At 35.0% G+C, this 20,144-nt stretch overlaps 2 protein-coding genes across 5 annotated transcripts in view; both read left to right on the top strand.

Annotated features, from left to right (window-relative positions):
- The window catches only part of LOC136989209 (uncharacterized), a 118,476-nt gene extending 103,047 nt beyond the window's left edge, over positions 1-15,429 (top strand). For all 4 annotated transcript variants that reach the window (XM_067287298.1, XM_067287299.1, XM_067287300.1 and 1 more), the window contains 4 exons: positions 2,595-2,705; positions 9,365-9,483; positions 9,835-9,961; positions 14,851-15,429. In XM_067287298.1, coding sequence (XP_067143399.1) covers positions 2,595-2,705; positions 9,365-9,483; positions 9,835-9,961; positions 14,851-15,039 — 546 coding nt within the window. In that variant the 3' untranslated portion in view covers positions 15,040-15,429. The remainder of the gene's footprint in view (positions 1-2,594; positions 2,706-9,364; positions 9,484-9,834; positions 9,962-14,850) is intronic.
- Positions 15,430-19,842: 4,413 nt separating this feature from the next.
- l(1)G0020 (RNA cytidine acetyltransferase l(1)G0020) overlaps positions 19,843-20,144 on the top strand; it is a 45,478-nt gene continuing 45,176 nt past the window's right edge. Inside the window, exon 1 of the mRNA XM_067287297.1 lies at positions 19,843-20,072. Coding sequence (XP_067143398.1) covers positions 19,968-20,072 — 105 coding nt within the window. The 5' untranslated portion in view covers positions 19,843-19,967. The remainder of the gene's footprint in view (positions 20,073-20,144) is intronic.

Raw genomic sequence — 20,144 nt, forward strand, 5'->3', positions numbered from 1 at the left:
GCGAGATTTGCACATGCATTGCTCACACTCTCCAAACCATAGTCTCATCCCAAAAATGGCTTTGCCATTTTACTTGTTTGTGTGTTATCTTGTAAATTTATTTATTTTAAAAGAAGCAGTTAGCAGTGTTTTCAAATGCTATGATGTAATCAGAGAGTTGGCCTATAGTTTTAATGCATAGGATAACAATTTAGTTTAATTTATTATTTTCTTGTAACCATAATTTACAGTTAGAATTAATTAAGGTTGATGTTGATTGATCTCAAAATTATGAGTTGACTTAATTCAAATACCATACTCAAGCATCTCAACCTGGACCGTTTGAGTCGAGTCATAGCCAAAAAGCACGATGTAGTAGGCTTGCCCTATTGTAAAAAACATCCACATTACTGTTACGAGCAAAGGCAAGGCAGTTGTACATAGGGACTTCCTAAAGATTTCATGATGTTCTCTCATTTTAGTGCTCAAAGATCTATAAAGTTCCTTCATGTATTTGTAGCTATGATCCACTTTGTTATCCTGTAAAGGAACTGAGTAGACCCCAGGTAGAATCCTTATATCAGCACGATCTATATATACATATAGAAATATTTGGAAACTCTCAAAATTTATAAGGCTAGTAAGAAAGGGCCGCTATTGACTTTAAAGATACTGCAGTCATATCACATGCTTAGAGAGCATTATTTGAAAGTTTTATAGTTTTGTTTATTACCATTTGATATGTTTATAGTTTTTAATAACAATATTTGTATCTATTGCTGTGTTTATTTATTATTTTATTTTGTATTTAATATTTTTCTTGTTAATCATTTATTCCTATTTTATATATTTAATATATTTTATGTTCCTGCATTGTGACTTGCTATGTAAATTTGTAATTTTCAAATGTCTTTAATTTCAAATGTGTTTCCTGTTCTATTCATTAATTCCATTCTAGAACCTGAAGATGGACATTGTACATGGTCAAAAACATTCATTCCATTAATAAATGTTCTATTTTTACTGAGTTTAAAGTTTTTTTGTATTAATTTTAGTTAATACATTCAGTTGGATTTTTTTCATTTTAATTGATGTTTTGACTATGAAATAATTTGTATTATTTTTTTTCCTAGTTCGTAATGTAAACAACCTTTATTTTTATTAGAATATAATTTCAATATTTTTAAATGACAACTTAGTTTTGATAAACATTGTGATTTTAATCAAACTAATTAATATCACAATTCTTTATTATTTATTAGAAGATTACATTGGCAATACTATAAAGCATAATGGTCACTCCTCAAAAGAATAATAAATAACAATCTTGATATAAAAGATCAAAAAGATAAAAGTTACAATAAAGACAAAAATTATAATTATAAACTTAAAAAGGTAAAAATTACAAATGATTATTAAAGAAAATGCACAGAAATGATTCCAACTTGAGCACTGGGGTAAAACCTACACTCTCTGGATCCTGTAACTGGCGCGTATCGCGTGTATATTGTATATCGCGGGTGACAAACTTTTTCAAACAAGCACATTGCTCTTCTTCAGGTCAACTGGTTAAGCGAATCTCCTAGACACTGAATAACATACACTCCGTCCAGGAAATTCCTTAACCAGTTGACCTGAAGAAGAGCAACATGCCTGTTCGAAAACGTTTGTCACCCGTGATATACAATATATACGCGTTACGCACCAGTTACAGATTCCAGATAGAGTAAAAGAAAATACAGTAGGTGATCGGTTAATGAACAGTTCGGACTGTGAACAAATCAGACAACAAACACTTTCGCAAAAGATTTTTATGTTTGGATAACGAATATCTCACAGAACAAACACGGGAAGCGATGTTGCATTTAAGATTTGTAAAAGTATATTTTTATGGCATATATACATGGTTTACAGAATGAGACTTTCACAGTTGTATACATAACCTTTTTAGCACTAGTTAATTTCTATTCTCTGAATTTTTGTGTGTTTTCTGAACTTTATATTTAAAAAAAACTGATAATATTATGGAACTTAAAAAGAGTTGAGTGTCAAGAACTGTGTTTACTATAAAACTGAGCAAGAGATAATAGGCAAGGCGGAGAATGGGCAGAAGATGTCTGGTATTGTAGGCAGATGACTTCAACAGATCTACAGTAGATACAATCTTAGCTAAGAGAGATAAAATCAAAAAGACTCAAGCAGATAAAAGAGTAACAAAAATTACATCTGAGAAATAAAGCTGTGCCATCCATGAAAAAATGGAGAGATTGCTTTTAGTTTGTTATTATATGTAAATAAACATAGTAAGAAAGTATATAACGTTTTATTTATTTTTTGGGGTCTTCACAATGAATTAATCAAATTTCCACAAAAATCTATGGTAAATCGATAAACAGTTAATGAAAAATTCGGTTAGCGAGAATGGTCTTGGTATGGGTTATGTTAGTTAACCGATCACCCACTGTATATATATGTATTAGTATATATATATATACTAATATATATGTACAGTACAATATATTCATCTGTAAGGAAGGCATTGATTTTTGTTATATTTTTGAATTTTTTTCAATAATAATTCATTCTTGATTATGTATTATTTCTATAAATTACAGGTTGACTCACTGAAACAAATTTCCGAAGAATCATTAAAAAAACACATTGACGAAGATTCGGCATTGTTTCTACTTAGTATAGGTGATCAGTTCAATGCTAAATTTTTAAGGGTAAGTATCTACTTTATTTAAATTTTTGCCATTGCTAGTCTGGAAGTTAAATTAGTGTTAATTAATATAATTAAATATTTTCCAACAAAATTTACAATGTGATAACAATTTAATTAACAAGTAAATCAATATGGTGCGATATTAGTACATCAGAATATATTATTAAACTTATTAACTTTCAAGAAAGTAAAACTTGCATTTATGTTTTTTTAAAAAAAAAACAAACTCAAAATTTGTTAAGAAATAATGGTGGTGAATAATATATTAATATGCTTTTCTATATTCTGAAATTACTATTGTATTAATTTAATAAAAAGGTATGCAAAATGATTAATTTGTTTTCTGATATAAATTGATAAAAATTACTGAATGAAAACATTGAGTGTTTTTGCTTGTTTTTTATATACACTCTGCATTACATCAGATTTTTTTTTATGTTAAGAATAACACTGGATTAAAAAAATCTATGAACAAACACTACCAAAAAACCATCAATTTTTAATTTACATGATATATTAACTAAATTAATTTAAAATATAGAGTTCAACAATATTATGAAACTTATTTTTTATTATAAATTTTGAAATGATATAAAATGACTACAATATACAACCAAGAGACAAAAGCCCTGCAACAAGCAATGATTTTTTACTTTGTTGCTATATAAAAATATTTAATCAAATTTACATTAAAATAATTAATAAAATAGAAAGAGACATTCTTTTTCTTTTAAAAGATCACAATTTTATTATAAAATTGTGTTTCTCCGCAAATTTGATTCTACAACAGGTTAGTTTCTAGAAATTTTCTTTTTGTAATGGAATCTTAAACTTTTGTGTTATTTTAATTGTAAACATAATATATTTTGTTGTAGATATCTATATATTTTTATGTATGGCTGATGAGGGTCTTGTGCATACCAGTAATAAAGTTGCATTCTTATGGTAGAAGCGTCATTTTAATGTTACCATTAGAGTATGATAAGTCTCTGTTATCTGTACTATTGTATTTGAGATATTATTTTCAATAATTATTCGAGACAAGAAGCTCTTTTATGACTATAAAATATGGATTAGCTGACTAGGGAGGAATTATTAATTCCATGTCTGGATAGTTGAGGATCCTGTAGTATGTAGGTGGTGGTGGCAGAAACACAAATACAAGCTCCTGTAAATAAAACAGTTTATTTGAACTGAAAGTTGCTTACAACAATGGATGGCAGAGAGTCCGAGTTTATCAAGGCAGATCCTAAAGTCTGTTCACCAAGTGGATATAGTCCAATGTGAAGTATTGGTGGAGTTGCCATTTTAGCAGCCATTGTTATAATGTTGGATCTTGGTTGTATTTAAGACTAGTAAAGTTTAAGAACTATTTATTATAAACTATTAATTAAATACATTACAAGTGGACATACACGTGGTAAGTTGTATGACAGACGACTGACGATCGATGCTCTCATTCGCCGCTGGTGTTGCCACCAGTACATATCGTAACATGCCCCCCTTCTTTTTTTGAAATTGCAAACATTAACAATATAGTATGTTTATGAATTTTATGGACTTTCGTCATTCTCACAAAAGGAAAATCTGCGAGGCTTTTTTATCTGCCTGCCAGAGCGAGTTGTCAGAACTCTGGGTTGTGCTGAGACAGGTTCAGTTATTTTGTCAGGTTCTGTTTGGCTGTTCGCCTGCTCAGGAGTAATTGGACTAGATATAGGCATGCTGTTAACTGTATCTTTTATTTTCCAAGTTGGCATTTCTGTTGTTCTGGGAGTCTTCAATAAATGATGTCTGTTTCTTCTATAGTGAATTCCATCTGGTGTTGTAATGACATATGTTCTAGGCATCAGACTTTGACAACAGAAGCAGGTGACCAAGGTTCTTTTGGACTCTTTCTATAGTATACTTCATCATCTTCCTTTAAAGGAGATAAGACTTTAGTGTGCTGGTCATAATAGGTTTTTGCTCTTCTAAATTTAATGCAGGCATGACATTGCTCTACTTTGTTTTTTATATCGACATTTAAGTTTGGTCAATATACAACACTTCTTGCTTGTCTTTGGCATTTTTCGATGCCTAAATGACCTTCATGAATAATGTCTAATAGTTTGAAATGAAGACTTAAAAGAATTACAAGTAGACGACCTTTAAACAATAAACCATTGATGATATGTAATTCTTGACGTATATTAAAGTAAGGTTTTAATTGACAGTCAAGCTTGTTTCTTGATATAGGCCACTCAGTAAGACAATATTTCATAATGATTTGGAGATCTGCATCCATCAGGGTCGCTAGTTTAATCTCTTCTAGACGTTCAGGGGACACTGCAAGATTAGTCATCAATAAGTTTGCATGTATACGGAGATCTTCCTCTAGAGAATCCTCTGCATCAGGTGGATCTACTGGAGCCCTACTTAAAGTATCTGCTATGAACAGGAATTTGCCTGGTTTATATGTAACATTCAGATCATATTGTTGCAGATTCAGCATCATACGCTGTAGATGCACTGGCACTTCAGACAATGGTTTCTTAAATAATGTCTCCAGAGGTTTATGATCAGTTTCCACAATGACCCAATGACTGTAAATATATTGACGAAACCGGTTACAACCATACTGAATTGCATACAGCTCTTTTTCTATTTGAGCATAACGTGACTGACACTCTGTCAATGACTTTGATGAATAAGCTATGGGTCTCTTGTTTTGTAGTATGACTGCACCAACTGCCGCCTTTGAACTATCCACGGACAACATTAAAGGCTGATTAGGATGGAAATAAGTTAAGACTGGGGCATTGCTTATTAACTCCTTTAATAATTGAAACTCTGGCTGCTGTTTCTCTGACCAATGAAATGCTATATTCTTTCTTAACAATAGACTTAGGTTGACGGTTTTATCAGCTAAGTTACTAATGTAGGATCCCAAAAAATTTACCATTCCCAAAAAACGTTTAAGTTCTGTTATATCCTTAGGTGCTGGTAGGTGACATATTGCACTAACTTTAGCTGGATCAGGACACGTACCATTTTGACTAAAAATGTGACCTAAATACTTGACTTCTCTCATTAGAAAATGACACTTATCTTTATTAAACTTTAAATTAATTTGACGAGCTTTTTCTAGGACTTTTTGCAGTATCTCGTTATGGGATTCTAATGTTTGACTATAAATCAGTATATCATCAAGATATATCATGATTCCTTGTATGTCTGAGAGCCAATCAGTCATGATTTTATGGAAAATTTCTGGAGCACTTGACACACCATAAGGAAGACGCTTAAATCTAAATCTACCAAAAGGCGTATTAAATGTGGTTAGCCTCGAACTGTTTTCACTCAGTTTTATCATCCAGAATCCAGACTGTGCATCTAAAGTTGAAAAATACTTAGCACCAGCTAATTTTGACCTCAGTTCTTCTACAGTTGGTAATGGATAATGACACCTCTTTATTGCTCTATTCAGATTTCTTGGATCTAGACAGACTCGCAATGACTTATCTTTCTTTTCAACAATAACGACTGAATTTACCCATTCGGTAGGCTCACTTACTTTTGCTATAACATCTAAAGATTGCATACGTTCCAGTTCTTTTTTAAACCTTTTATTTAACATAAATGGTATTTTTCTAGGTGCTATCACTGGCACTATATCTTTGTTAACGGATATATCATATTCACCTGGTAGACAACCAAGACCCTCGAATACATCTTTGTACTGTGACAGGACTAACTCATGATTATTGATTTTAAATACTCTTTTGACTAAACCTAGTCTTTGGATTGTAGGTAGCCCTATAATGGTCTGACTATCAGTATTGGTAATTGTAAAATGAACACTAGCTGACAAATTATCATTGAATATGCCATTGACTAACACCGTTCCCAAAACTGGTATATCATTTCCTGAGAACAACGTAAGCCTTACAGCCGTAGGTTGTATTTTTTTATCAATGTTTAAACTTTTATAATTTCTTACTGAAATTACATTAGCCTGAGCACCCATATCCAAATTACATTCTAACACTTTGTTATTAATCTTAAGTTTTAGAAACCATGGCTCACTTAACCGATTATTATAACTATTAATAGATCTAATGACAAAGAGATCTGACTTATTACTATCATTACTATTACTATTACTACGATCATCACTAACATTAACATATTTTACTTGTCTAGTACGACAACATTTTGCATAATGACATGTCCACAACACGTACATAATAATTGATTGTCTTGACCTGCTTGACGAAACCTCGAGAACTTTGCCAATGACAATTCTCGATGACCACCTAAGACTGTCCTCCTTCTGCTACTTGTTGCTTTATTTTGTAGATTTCCACGACGAATGTTGTTGTGATTGAACTTTCGATTTTAAGTATCTGAGCATCACTGTTCTTTTCAATCTGCTCTGCCTGACAATGAGTAATTTCGATGCTTTTGACTATGCTGATGGCCTTCATTAAGGTTAAGCCTTCTTCCTGAAGTAGCCTAGCTCTGATGACTTTATTATTTGACGACAAACTAACAATAAACATGTCTCGGACCAAACTCTCTCAGAGATTATCGAACTCACATGTTAGGCTTAGGTTCTTAAGCCTAACATGTTCTGCCTTCTGCAGTTACGAAGTCTTCGATTGACTCGTCTTGTTTTTGTCTTCTGGTCAAAAAATTATATCTCTCAATTGTGAGATTAGTTTTAGGTTTACAATGAGACTCAAATTTTTTTACTACATCCAAATATTGACAATTGTCCATATCCAAGTTAAAGGAATTGAAAACCTGTAACGCATCTTCTCTGACAAAATGTAAAAATATGGTGACTTTACGGGAATCACTTTCACTTTCTCGTAAATTACTAGCCCGCAAAAATATTTTAAATTTCTGATACCAGATTGACCAGTTATCAGCTAAATTTCCTTCTAATAATAACGATTGAACTGGATTGCCGCATAGTTCCTGTTGACCACTTAAATGGGACAAAGTTGAAGATGGCTGACCTGCGTTACTGACCGGTGAACTCATTATTTCGAGATGCTGCTAGTAGGAAGACGACGACGACTGTAATTCCGACACCATGTTATAATGTTGGATCTTGGTTGTATTTAAGTAAAGTTTAAGAACTATTTATTATAAACTATTAATTAAATACATTACAAGTGGACATACACGTGGTAAGTTGTATGACAGACGACTGACAACCGATGCTCTCATTTACCGCTGGTGTTGCCACCAGTACATATTGTAACAGCTGTAGCCCTTGGCTGGCTGCTACAATGGCAGTGGCAGGATGTGTTTTGCTGACTTGAATGTGATGTTGGAGATGCACAATTTTGGTATAGTGGTCAACAGTCTTTGATGAGGGGTGCTGTTGATTTCACCCTGATGGCATGGTACGGAAACACAGGTAGAAGAAACTTCTGTTATATGTTGATGTTATGTATGCACTGTGCTCTCTCTTCTGGTCTTGGCATTATGTCCAACTGGGCACATTTTCTGGCTGTCTCCCCCAGTGCATTGTCCTCTGAGCTGTGCTGATGCACTCTTGCTCTGTCTGGTTGTTTCTCTCCATGCATTATGTTGTCATCAAAGACTGGGATTAAATAAGTTTTTGCCTTTGATTGCCCACTCCAATTGGTTGTTCTCTCTTGTCCTCACTTTCCAAATGGTCATTCACTTGTCACTAAGCATAACAAGATCCCGAGTTGGATCTCGGAAAGGTCAAACTCTAAGTGATCTCCCAACCAGAGATGGTCAATCTTAGAACTACATTCCTTCAATTGTTTATGACGTCAGGTCATGTCTTTTAATTAAACAAAAAATCATAACTATCTGCAAACATTTTTCTTTTCTTTTTAAATCTAATAAATTGTTTGCAAATTTGGTGACGGTTTAGACCTGTCCAGGACCTCACAAAAATTTGCACCAGGGATTACAATGTATGGAACTTTAACTGCTTATGGACTTGGGAGGTTATGAATTATGAAGCATTAACATTGATTCATCAGTTTACATTAATATACTGGATAAAAATCATATACCAACATCTAAATATTATTTTCTGATGGTGAATACATTTACCAACAGAATGATGCACCTGCTTGTACAGATCATAAAACAAAATCATATTTTGAAAATATGGGAATAGATACATCACATTTGCCTGGCAATCCACCAGACCTTAATTCCATAGAAAAAATATGGGATAAAGTGAAGAAACAACTGAAACAAAAGCATAATTTAACTTTGAAAGATTTTGAGGAAAACATACAGTAGGATAGAAGGAAATTATTGTTAAAGAATGTAAAAATTTAATTTCTTTCATGCCAGAAAGAATTTTTAAGGCCAAAGGTGGAGCCACACAATACTAAACTCAAATTTGTAGGACTTTCTCTCTGTTTTCCTGTGTTGCAGGATTTTTGCATGATATGTTTTTTACTTTTACTATTGCACTGTGAAAATAAATAATTTCATAATAAAATTTGTGGTGTTTTAAAAGAAAAAGAATGTCTCTTCTACTTTATTAATAATTTTAATGTAAATTTGATTAGTTTTTTTTAATAGGGCAACAAAGTTACTGAAGCTAAAAAACGTTGATTATTGCAGACTTTTGTCCCTCGGTTGTATCTAACTTAAATAATTATCTTTGGTTTTCAGAGAGCTGCACTTGAATTTATCAGCATGAATAAAGATATTATAAAAAGTGAAGTATTTTATGATTTACCAGAAGATTTACAATCTGAAGTTGAAGAAATGATTGCTTGGGTCGAGTTAAGGTGTGTATAGTAAAATCATCCATAAAATAGTATTATTTCAGTCTTGTAGTTTTTAAAACTTATTAATAATGAACTTCTTAAAGTAAAATGTACCCTAATTTATTCACATATAAACCATTTCTATAACAATTCTTCATAATCAAGTTTTAATAAAATAATTCAATTATGCATTTAAAAACATACTTATATAAAATTAAAAAATTCAGAAATATTTTAAGAAATAACTTAATTTAACAATGCTTCAGTTTAGCAGAAATTCTCATTAGATGACGGTTTCTGCTAAACATACATTTAATGAACTGAAACGTTTAAAATGTAATTAATAACCAAATTTGAAAATTTGCTTACAAGGAATTCTCAAAGAAGTGAAGAACTGTCTTGTCCACAGTATTTGGGTCCGGATAGTCCAAGTTCTATGTCATCTAGTCTTTTAGATATTGAAGAATTAACTTCGGCAATGAATATCTCAGGAAAAGAGGTAAATCTATAGTTTTTAATTATTCTTTTTATAACTTTTTAGATAATTAAAAATATATTTTTCAAAAAATAAAATCAGGCCAAATATTATCATAAGACCACATGCAACCAACCTAATAATTAATTTAAATATTGAACAAACAGTAGCAATGTCTATCAGGATACCTAAGGTTAATTACAGGGTGGTAAAAAAATTATCATCACTACAAAAAGGTTGTTATCATTGCTTTTAAAAATGTGGAAACCGGAAATGTGGAAAAATGTGCGGTTTTTTCACAAATAATGATCAAAATCAACATACATATTAATGTCAATTGCAAATTTGTAAATACACTGTAAAATGTTTTGCAGAACTGAATTGTATTCAAAACAGCTGTAAAAAATATTATCAACTTCTCACAAAGCCATCAAAAAACAAGACAAAAGTTATTTTAATAGTCTTAAAGAAGAAAAAATATATTTCTCTTTCAGACAATACATACAAAATGTGTCTTTTTATCTAGACGTCCTTTCTCACGCAGTTGAGGGATAAGACAATTCCACGGCGGAGTCGACCTTTTATTTGAGGCTTCTCGTCCGCCTCACGATGTAAAATAGTCCAATAGTTTCCCTCTGGCAGTGGCAACACAATTAAAAAATAATTTACAATTTTTAAAAATAGGCTAGGACGATTAAATTGTAAATTATTGGACTATTTTACATTGTGAGGCGGACGAGAAGCCTCAAATAAAAGGTCGACTCCGCCATGGAATTGTCTTATCCCTCAACTGCGTGAGAAAGGACGTCTAGATAAAAAGACACATTTTGTATGTATTGTCTGAAAGAGAAATATATTTTTTCTTCTTTAATTGTATTTAATCGTCCTGGCCTATTTTTAATAATTATTTTAATAGTCAATTGCCTTTTTTCTATTTAAAATCAAAAACATTCTGTCTTTCATCAACATAACCAGATCTTTAGATCAACAGAAGGGAATTTGATCCCATGCATGGAAAACCACAGACTGCAACTCTTGGGTATAGTTGTACTGCTTTTCATTGGTGTAGACCAGCATTTCTCAAAGTGGGCGATAATGCTCCCATGTGGGCAGTGAGTAAATCTAGGGGGCACTAGAAGTAGGGTACTGAACGGTGACCAAAGGCAAAAGTTGGGGTCACTAACAGCCATTCCCTTTCCTCTGTTAAACTGATAAGAGGAAACATTGCATTTAATGGTTTCCAGATGTTGAGAAGAATGTATGGTAAGGGCACAAAGTGTGAGATTCATAGAAAAGTTTTCATAAGAATATTTCCAATCCTTTCTCGCACAAGACAAAATGGGTTAGAGGGCGTTGGGTATAACTTTATGGAACAAAGGTGGTGGTGGATCGAAAAAGTTTGGGAATCACTGGTGTAGACCATGCAGCACAAGTTACCCATAAGTTTTCTATGGGGTTAAGATCTAGACATGTTGGCCCATTTGAGTTCTGTGAGCCACATGGCTCGTTGTGTTATCTTGCTAGAAAGTATAGTTGTTGCCAGCAATTTCAGAGGCCATGGGCAGCAGATGCTGTTGAAACATTTGTTGATATCTTTTGGCATTCAGATTAGCATTGATTACAGCCAAACTGCTCTTACCATCTACAAAAAAATACCCAAATCATCAGCAAACCTCTGCTACCAGTATACTGCAAAAAATTTTCTGGTTATTTTTCAAATCATACCAGTAATATTGGCAATCATCAGAACCGTTAGATTGAACTTTTTTCATCTGAAAAAATCACATTTTGCATTGCTGCTCCTACGTATGATGATTTCTTGTAAATGTCAAAGGTCGCTTGATACGTCAAGGCAGAAGAATTGGGCTTCTTTTTTTTCATGTTTTTGAAGTTACAAGAGCTCTTTGTTATGTTTCACATGGTCGGATAGGTCAAGTTGTGGTTCAACTAGTCACAAATCTTCTTTGCCAAACTGATTCTTTTGGACAGAACCTGGAAAACATAATGTTTCACGCTCACTGTCAGCTATTCATTTTGCCCAGATACCTTCTTGCCAGCCTTACTCTGGATTTTATTGGGATATTTTGATATGGTATTCTTATGCCTTTCTATTCTCTCTGCTTTCTGCATGACAGATACCCATTCAGACCTCAGGCTAGCAAATCTGTCTTTTATGATTTAGTTGTGGGAAAGTGTAAGAATCTCGCTGAGATTCTTACTTTCCCACAACTAAACTTGATAGTAATTTTTGAATAAATTTATAATTTTCTATCATCAACCACAGATACCTTTATCTTCACAACGGCAGTATGAGGACGAATACCATACATACACTTTTCCTTTACAAACAATTACAATGATGGTGTTGATAATTTTTTTACAGTAGCTTTTCACACACAACACTGCACTTGTGCCTCTAGGACAGCAGGTTTCACCACAACATCCCAATACACCCTCTTGTGTCAGGATGTGATTTGTTGCCACACCCACTTATTTTCATGTTATTTTATAAAAAGGGAGGTTGATAATTTTTTTATTACACTGTAATTAATAATTAAGTAATTTGGCCATAGGTAGGTGGCTAAGCCACCATCTCACATTAAATTTAATAATTATAAATAAATTGCTATAAGAAGAACAACTAAAAATGATTTTTTGTACTATTTGCCAGCAGTAAGAATGGATAATTTCTCTTTTTGATACTTACTTATCCAAACAAAAAGTATCTGACGAAGGGGACGGCATTGACAGGGTCACCTATTTTGATCAAACTGGGTGAGGCTGACGTGCCAAGCAGTAAGGCACAACACTGAAAATTAGACGAGAAAATTGAGGTTGAAAATTGCAAATCACTTTTATAATCATTATATAAATGAATTGTTATAAACTATTCATAATGAAACGTGTGTGTAAATAAAACGCGGGTATGTTTATAACGATGGGATTTAAATAAATTACAAAATTTTCGATAGTTTTCAATAATAATAAATAAATATTATTTTATATATCGAATGGAATCGTTTCTTCACATTGTCTAAAAATATTTAGAACATGGAATTGTAAATATTTATTAGAAAAACATTCATAAAATGTACGCATGATATGCATATTACTGTATACGTGTAAAAGTTTAATAACTTTTATGTAAATCTAAGTAAAACATCAACTGTTCAAAACCATCAGCAACATGGATTTTAAACGTATTTAACATTTAATATAATTGAATAAAATGTTACGCAAAGGAAATAGAGTGAAAAAGACTCGTTTAGTAAGTGTACTTTGGAATATCGATTCTTATTACTGTACTTCATTTAAACACGGCGGCTTGTCCGCACGATGTCAAAGGCAGCGACAACAAGTGCGAATAATCGAATTAATTTAAAATAATTAAGATTAAATGCTTTTAACTATATAAATGTATTATCAAAATTTACAAATACAGTGGTGCCTCGTATAACGGACGCTGCGAACAACGGACTTTCTGTTTGGCCGTTACGTGACTCGAGCAACGGACTTGCTGCGAACAACGGACTTTTCGGCATAATTGGTGACTGCTCCATGGGCGCGTTCTTTAATAGCGGTCGCTCTGCGTCTCCGCTACTACGGGAATGCGCTGTTGTTTGTAGGCATTTAGGAACGACGGTGAAAGAAAGAAAGATGGCGGCGCCCGCACTAACGATAGTATCGCGATGGAGGAATCTATAATTCTAAAATATGAGCTTTTAAAGGCAAAAGAAGGGTCCCAATTGTAAAATTTAACCATAAAATGGATTATTTGTTGAAAGAGCATTCAAAATAGCCATGAAAAAAAATTCGTTAAGACACTTACATCACCGCGTGCGCTAACTCGCGCTTTCACAATTTCTAAATTTTCATTCATACAACCACATAATGGACCCGGAAACGAAACTATCTGAGCCATGGAGGACGCCATGTTGCTTTCCACCGTAAACTACTGCTACGAGCGGCCGTTTTTGCCGTTCGACGGCGCGCACTCCCACCGGAATTTAGGAACGCGTTCCGCAGGAATTTTTAAACGGATGTCGCTCGCGTAGAGTTACGCGGAGGAATAAAAGAACGCACCCCATGTTCATTTTTTTATGATACAGTACGGTTATTTTATGCTGCGGAACGAATTAGACATTTTAACATGTATTTCTATGGGAAAATGCGTTTCGTATAACGGACGTTTCACTTAACGGACGTGCACCTGGAACGGATTAAGTACGTTATATGAGGCACCACTGTATATACATTTTATATAACTAATCCCTTTAATTTTAAAAAGTAGAGTTCTATAACAATAATATATATATGCAAGATGTGCAACCAATATATCACATTGAGACTACTTCTACGTTTGGGAATAAAATGTTTTATTTCAAACAATAGACACAACACGTATTAGTGCAGCGCTTCTCAAACCTTTTACGTTCACGGACTAGTTTTTCTTTTTTACGAATACTTTTGCAAAATTAAATAAAAATAATTATAAAACGGGTCAGCGAACCACAGTTTGAGTATCAGCGTGGTAGCGAAGAGAGATGCGAAATTAGCGAGGTTGAGGCTGAAGTTTTAAACGCGAAAACGTGTACGTCGGACGTTCGGCGCCGCTTTCCTGTAAGCCAAGAAGTTTGACAGTGGCGTTTGGTCAGTGGAATCACGCTCGACATTCAAAGGCCATTATCAAACTTCTAGGCTTACAGGGAAAGCGGCCCTGAACGTCCGACGTACACGTTTTCGCGTTTAAAACTTCGGCCTCAACCTCGCTATTCAGTGGGTCGGAAGCAAAAGGTATCGACGTCGAGTTAGCCCCGAACTTTGTTTTTAATTTGTTTTACGAATCGTTGGTTAGTGAATAGTTTTGTGGGATTTAATTATTGTTTCTAAGAATGAATTTGATGTCTTTTCAGGGCGATGCGGCGTCGGACTCGAGCTCTTTAGAAGATCTGCCTCTGACTCAGGACTCGGCCCGACTGGAGGCCTGCGTGGCCCAGCTGCGCGACATCGTGGGACAGGCGGTTCCCGGAGAAGAATTGGTGCGAATCTCTCTGGCAGCCGACTACGACGTCAACCGAGCCTTAAACTTTTTCTTCTCTTGATTCCCTTCCGTCTGGTCTCGTCTTTCCCAGAGCCGTTATTTTTCAAAGAGTGAATCGATTAGGTAGAGACGGACCCGTTCTTTCTCTTAGACCACCCGAGCTCCGGGTCCACCCTCCGGGTCTTCTGGTCCTCGCCGCCCGAGCACCGCCCGGGCCCCGGGGGCAGAAGAGGTGGTGTGGAAGCCAAATGTTTTGGACCGAACGATCACGCCGGCCGTCGAAATCGATGATTTCCGCATATTTACATTCCATTTAGATCGGTATATTTTTTCTTCTTTTCCTTTTACTCTCGATCCATCGGAATCGGTGGTCGACGTCGACTGTGACGAAAGCCGCTTTCGGACGGAAAATTGACCAATCACGTTGAAAATAAACATAAAAGAAAACAAAGTCTCCGAGTGGTTTTTCTGGTTCCCGTAACGGAAGAGTGTGGCGTGGTGGAAATTAGTGCCATTGAAGGCAGAAAGTTTTTAGTGGCCAGCGCCGGATCCAATAGGTGCGAGGCCCGATTGAATTTTTTTTGCGGGGCCCTTCAAACTTTAAATAACAAAATTAATTAACTGTTAATTTACATATTGAAACATGTTGTTTTATTTTTAATAATAATATACCTAGATATTTATTTTTGTAACATGTACTATTTTTAAATATATAAATTTTGACGTGATGCGGGGCCCGATTGGCACCAATCGCCTACAATCCAGCCCTGTTAGTGGTGGTTCGGAAAGTTTCGCGTGGAAAATACGTGAAGATCCGCACGTAAGTGACGACCGTGCCTTACCGTTTATTATGAGTTAAAACTGGACGGTTGGAATACAGACGTAATGTTTTTGTAGCCAGGATAGGCACGCGACATGGGTCGTACGGCCCTCTCGAAGGATCTAAATTTGAATCCGGACATTCACCCGCTTCGTTGGTGGAAAAGGTTACCGATCTGACTACTAAATGTGCCACTTTAAAAGGGCATATTAATATCACGCATTTTATACCGCGATTCAAATCCGACTGTTTATCCTGTCTGATGGAAAGCTGTTAAAAGTCTCATTCTACTTTCGAGTGTTTCGAGCTGGCGGCTAATACTCGATGGCAAAGATATAAAGATATGCAAGCTAACTAAGCAGCTAAAGCTAGGTGGCGTTTTCAGTTATACAAAGGAGAGAATTAGAATGGTTAATAGGCTTCATCGGTCAATTAACCGAAATTTCACTTTTCCGAGTCGAGTAAACTCTATTATTTTGATACGGAAACATTAAGGGGGGCAATAGAAATGCTTCTTTCTAAGATTTTTTTTTAAATCCTTAATGAGAGTTTTATTGTTTCTTTGAAAAAACATTTGAGTTTTAATAGTTGTATAGTTAGTTTGTGGCTATTGATTAATTAGATTAGAATTTCTGAGCCACTTTTAATCCTTTTCTTCCCATCATATACAATAATGTACTTTTGACAAACCTCTCTCCTTTGTCCGAGAATAGTTCGTGGGTCCCCGACATTGAAGAGACGATTCAGAAAATATTTGCAGAACTTTTTAAACTGTTAGTTTATCTGTATGACTAGTAAGTAGGCTTGTAAGAACAAATTCTTACGTCACTAGTAGTCCATGTAGACCAACGATTTCCAAACGGTGGGGTGCAGAACACCAGGAGAGGCGCGAGCGGATGTGCGCAATGCAGTGTGACAAGAGTGAGTGAGTATGTGAATAAAAACGGACACTCCTCCAAACAATGTAACAGCCCTCCACAAGCGCACAATGGTTTTCCATCGTCACGCATAACGTTCGATGGGACTGTCGCCGTATATTCTACTTAATCTACTACTAAACAAAACCAATTGTCTTGATATTTAAAATGTGCCGCTGTTTGAAGAGTGCGAATCTATGAGTAATGCAGAATCTGCGATCCAAAGTGAACCTGGCAATAGTAGCGGGATTACTACTGACGACCAGTGGTGATATTCGGCGGGTTCGGGCGAATCCGTTGTTAAAATTTTCAGTTTCCCAAACCTTGTTAAACACACGGAACATTTCTCGGCGGGTTTGTTTTTTTTAAAAAAAAAATATTAAAATATGCGTATTATACTCTGTAATACTACTAAACTAGGGCCTTATACCCCGTTTGCACCGAGCATTTCAATCTAGATTGTGAGCAAGGTCAGGAAGTATGTCTTGGTGCGATCTCTCTCGACCGTTTCAATCGAGGTTTAATCGCGATCGATTCAAGAGTGTTCTTGAAAGTAGATCCAGTCATAAGAGAGATCCCGGAATGCCACGCGCGCGAGACAATACAAGATGGCTGTGGAACACGTGTCGTGCTATGGACAGCGAAAGAAAAAGTATAATGTATCTCGAGAGATGATGACATACATGTGCCTATTTCTAGAAGCGCCATATTGCGTTGCGGTAAAGAATTTCTCTGCCTTGAAAAAAAAAAAAAAAAAAAAAAAAGTCGACAGCTCTAAAATACTATTGTTACCTGGCCTTCTCCCATGGCTCGTTACGTTCTAAATACGCCACTGATTGTTAGATATATGGTTGCAAGAAAATGTATTGTATTTATTTCTAGCCAAAACTTCCATTTCGTTTGTCGGTGATTGTCAGGGAAAAATTTTCTGCTAGCGAACCCCTTGTTAAATATTTCGAATATCACCACTGCTGACGACGCAAGTATAACCCCACCCCCCGATAAAGGAAAGAAAAAGCACAGACAATATGATACAAGTTACGTTAAGTTCGGATTTTCTTGTTTTCGCAGCAAATCCGGCATTCGACAGCCTCTGTGTGTCATTTGTTTTCAAGTTCTCACCAATGACAGCCTTTGACCTGCGAAGTTCGAAAGACATCTGAAAACGGTGCACGAAGATTATGCACTTAAGGATCGTGAGTTTTTTTTTTGTTCGAAAAGAAATGGCAGAAGACGAATGTCAAAACATGCCACGATATCTCAGAGCGTTGAAAGCTTCTTATATAGCGGTTATGAAAATCGCTAAATGTAAGAAAGAAATCGCACGCTATTGCGGAGAATTTGTTTCTTCTGGCAACTGTAGAAATGTGTTGCATTAATCATTAATACAGTGATACCTCTGTTTTCGTCGATAATCCGTCCGAAAACGATCGGCGAAATCCGAAACCGCCGAAAACCGAGGCAATTATATCCATACGAATCAATGTAAATCCCCAATTAATTCGTTCTAGATACTCCAAAATACATACCAAAAACACATTTTATAGAGAATTAATATAGCGTTAAGTACTAAAAGCAATAAGGTTAAAGATAAGATAATTAGCATTAAGATGAAAGTAATGGAATTGTTCGGCTAGACGCGGGGTAATGTCTTGTCTCGTAGAAGTTAGTTGGACACGAGCTTCTAGCCTATATTGCTTCGTGGTAAAGTGTGACGTAATTGCACGTAATAGTAGTAGTATGCGTTTATGATGGTCGTATCGAGAAGAATAATGCCTTCCGGGAAATCCGTTTAAGGGTAACTGGCTCCTATTCAGGCGTTACAGACGTGGAGAAAACCCGGAAAACTTTACGTGGCCAGTCCGCCCTGGCGAAGCGCGAACCCACGACCGAACTCCCAGTGTTCGGGAAATGAAGTCGATGGTGGGCCGTCGCGGGGTAATGTTCACATAACGAGAAACAACGCCATACTGCGCCGGAAAACGCGTGGGTCGCCCTTGGTTTTCGCAAAATTAGCAGCGAGATCTCTTGAGCACGTCGTCGAAATCCGAAGCAATCGACGAAAACCGAAACCGCCGATTACCGAAGTCAACGAAAACCTAGATATTACTGTATATGGCGCTACGTGTAAATCAGAAAATTGAATGTAGATAGAAATTAATTGATTTACAGAAATTCAATAGATATTTTGGAGTGGGATGTACGACATGATTAAGTTAGAAGTATTTAAGCGAATTACCGAGTTTCGTAGCAATTGGTCAAACGGCCTAGGAGTGTATAGCGAAACAAAAAATAACAAACATCTTCATATTCATATATAAATTACATGATTCCTTTATACTTATGAAACAGTTTAAACACAGCATCCGTGCTCTTCAATGAAAATATCTTTAGAAAGTTTTAGCATTTTGCAAATATCCCTTACATCTGTGTTGACAAAGTTTCACAGAGACGGTTAATAACTCTCGTGCATTTTGTTGAAAATTTCTGAAATTTTGCAGGAAGGTTTGTTTATTACAGGGATCAATGCTATTAAATTTTCGTGGTTAAAGGTCGAGGGGTTGGCAGATAATGTGAATCGTATGTATACCGTATTTTACGGACTATAAGACGCACTTTTTTCTTCGAAAAATTGCCTCCAAAATTCAGGTGCGTCTTATAGTCCGTAGCGTCTTATAGGTATATATATATATTTTTAAATTGCTTAAAAATTAAGGTGCGTCTTATAGTCCGTAAAATACGGTATCCAGTAGGGTCGGACTTAATGACGATTTTACTCGTTATTAACATTTACAATTTTTTTTTTATTTTATAAAACCCGCTCCTACCTCAAAATTAAGCTTTTTGCCGTTTTATAATAGTTAAAACATATAAAAAGATTTTAATAAAATATGATAACAGATGGTGCCACTGAAATTATAAATGTTGCCGGGAAAGTTGAGCAACTCATTGCTGGTTTATTTGTTTCTGTAATCAAGAAGTGAAACCTGTATTGGTATTACAGATACTAATTACCATTTATTTTTTCTAATTTGAAATAAATAAGATGTTATTAAAATACGCGTTTACTTTAATTTATCAATTTTGTTAAAAATGAACTCACGATAAATTTAATTTTCGCAGATGGCGTTGTAATACATTATGGAAACCACGTGTATGTGGCATGGTGGTTTGAACTAGTCTCTTTTTGAAAGTTGAGTAATACTATAAGACGAAAAATATATCTTGAATGTGAAATCAGCTATTTTAAAGATGAGAAAGAAAATAGACAATAGAATAAGAGTGCTTATTGAAAATGGCGTAAATCAGGGACATAGAACAATGTTTGTTGTTGTCGGAGATAAAGGAAAAGATCAGGTGAGCATATGTACTTTAGATCAGCGGTTCTCAAAGTTACCTATCCGCGATAGAGACGGGAAAAGAAAGGAC

This window comes from Centruroides vittatus, unplaced genomic scaffold (assembly GCF_030686945.1).
Source record: "Centruroides vittatus isolate TY-2023 unplaced genomic scaffold, ASM3068694v2 scaffold_450, whole genome shotgun sequence".
NCBI classification, from domain to species: Eukaryota; Metazoa; Arthropoda; class Arachnida; order Scorpiones; family Buthidae; genus Centruroides; species Centruroides vittatus.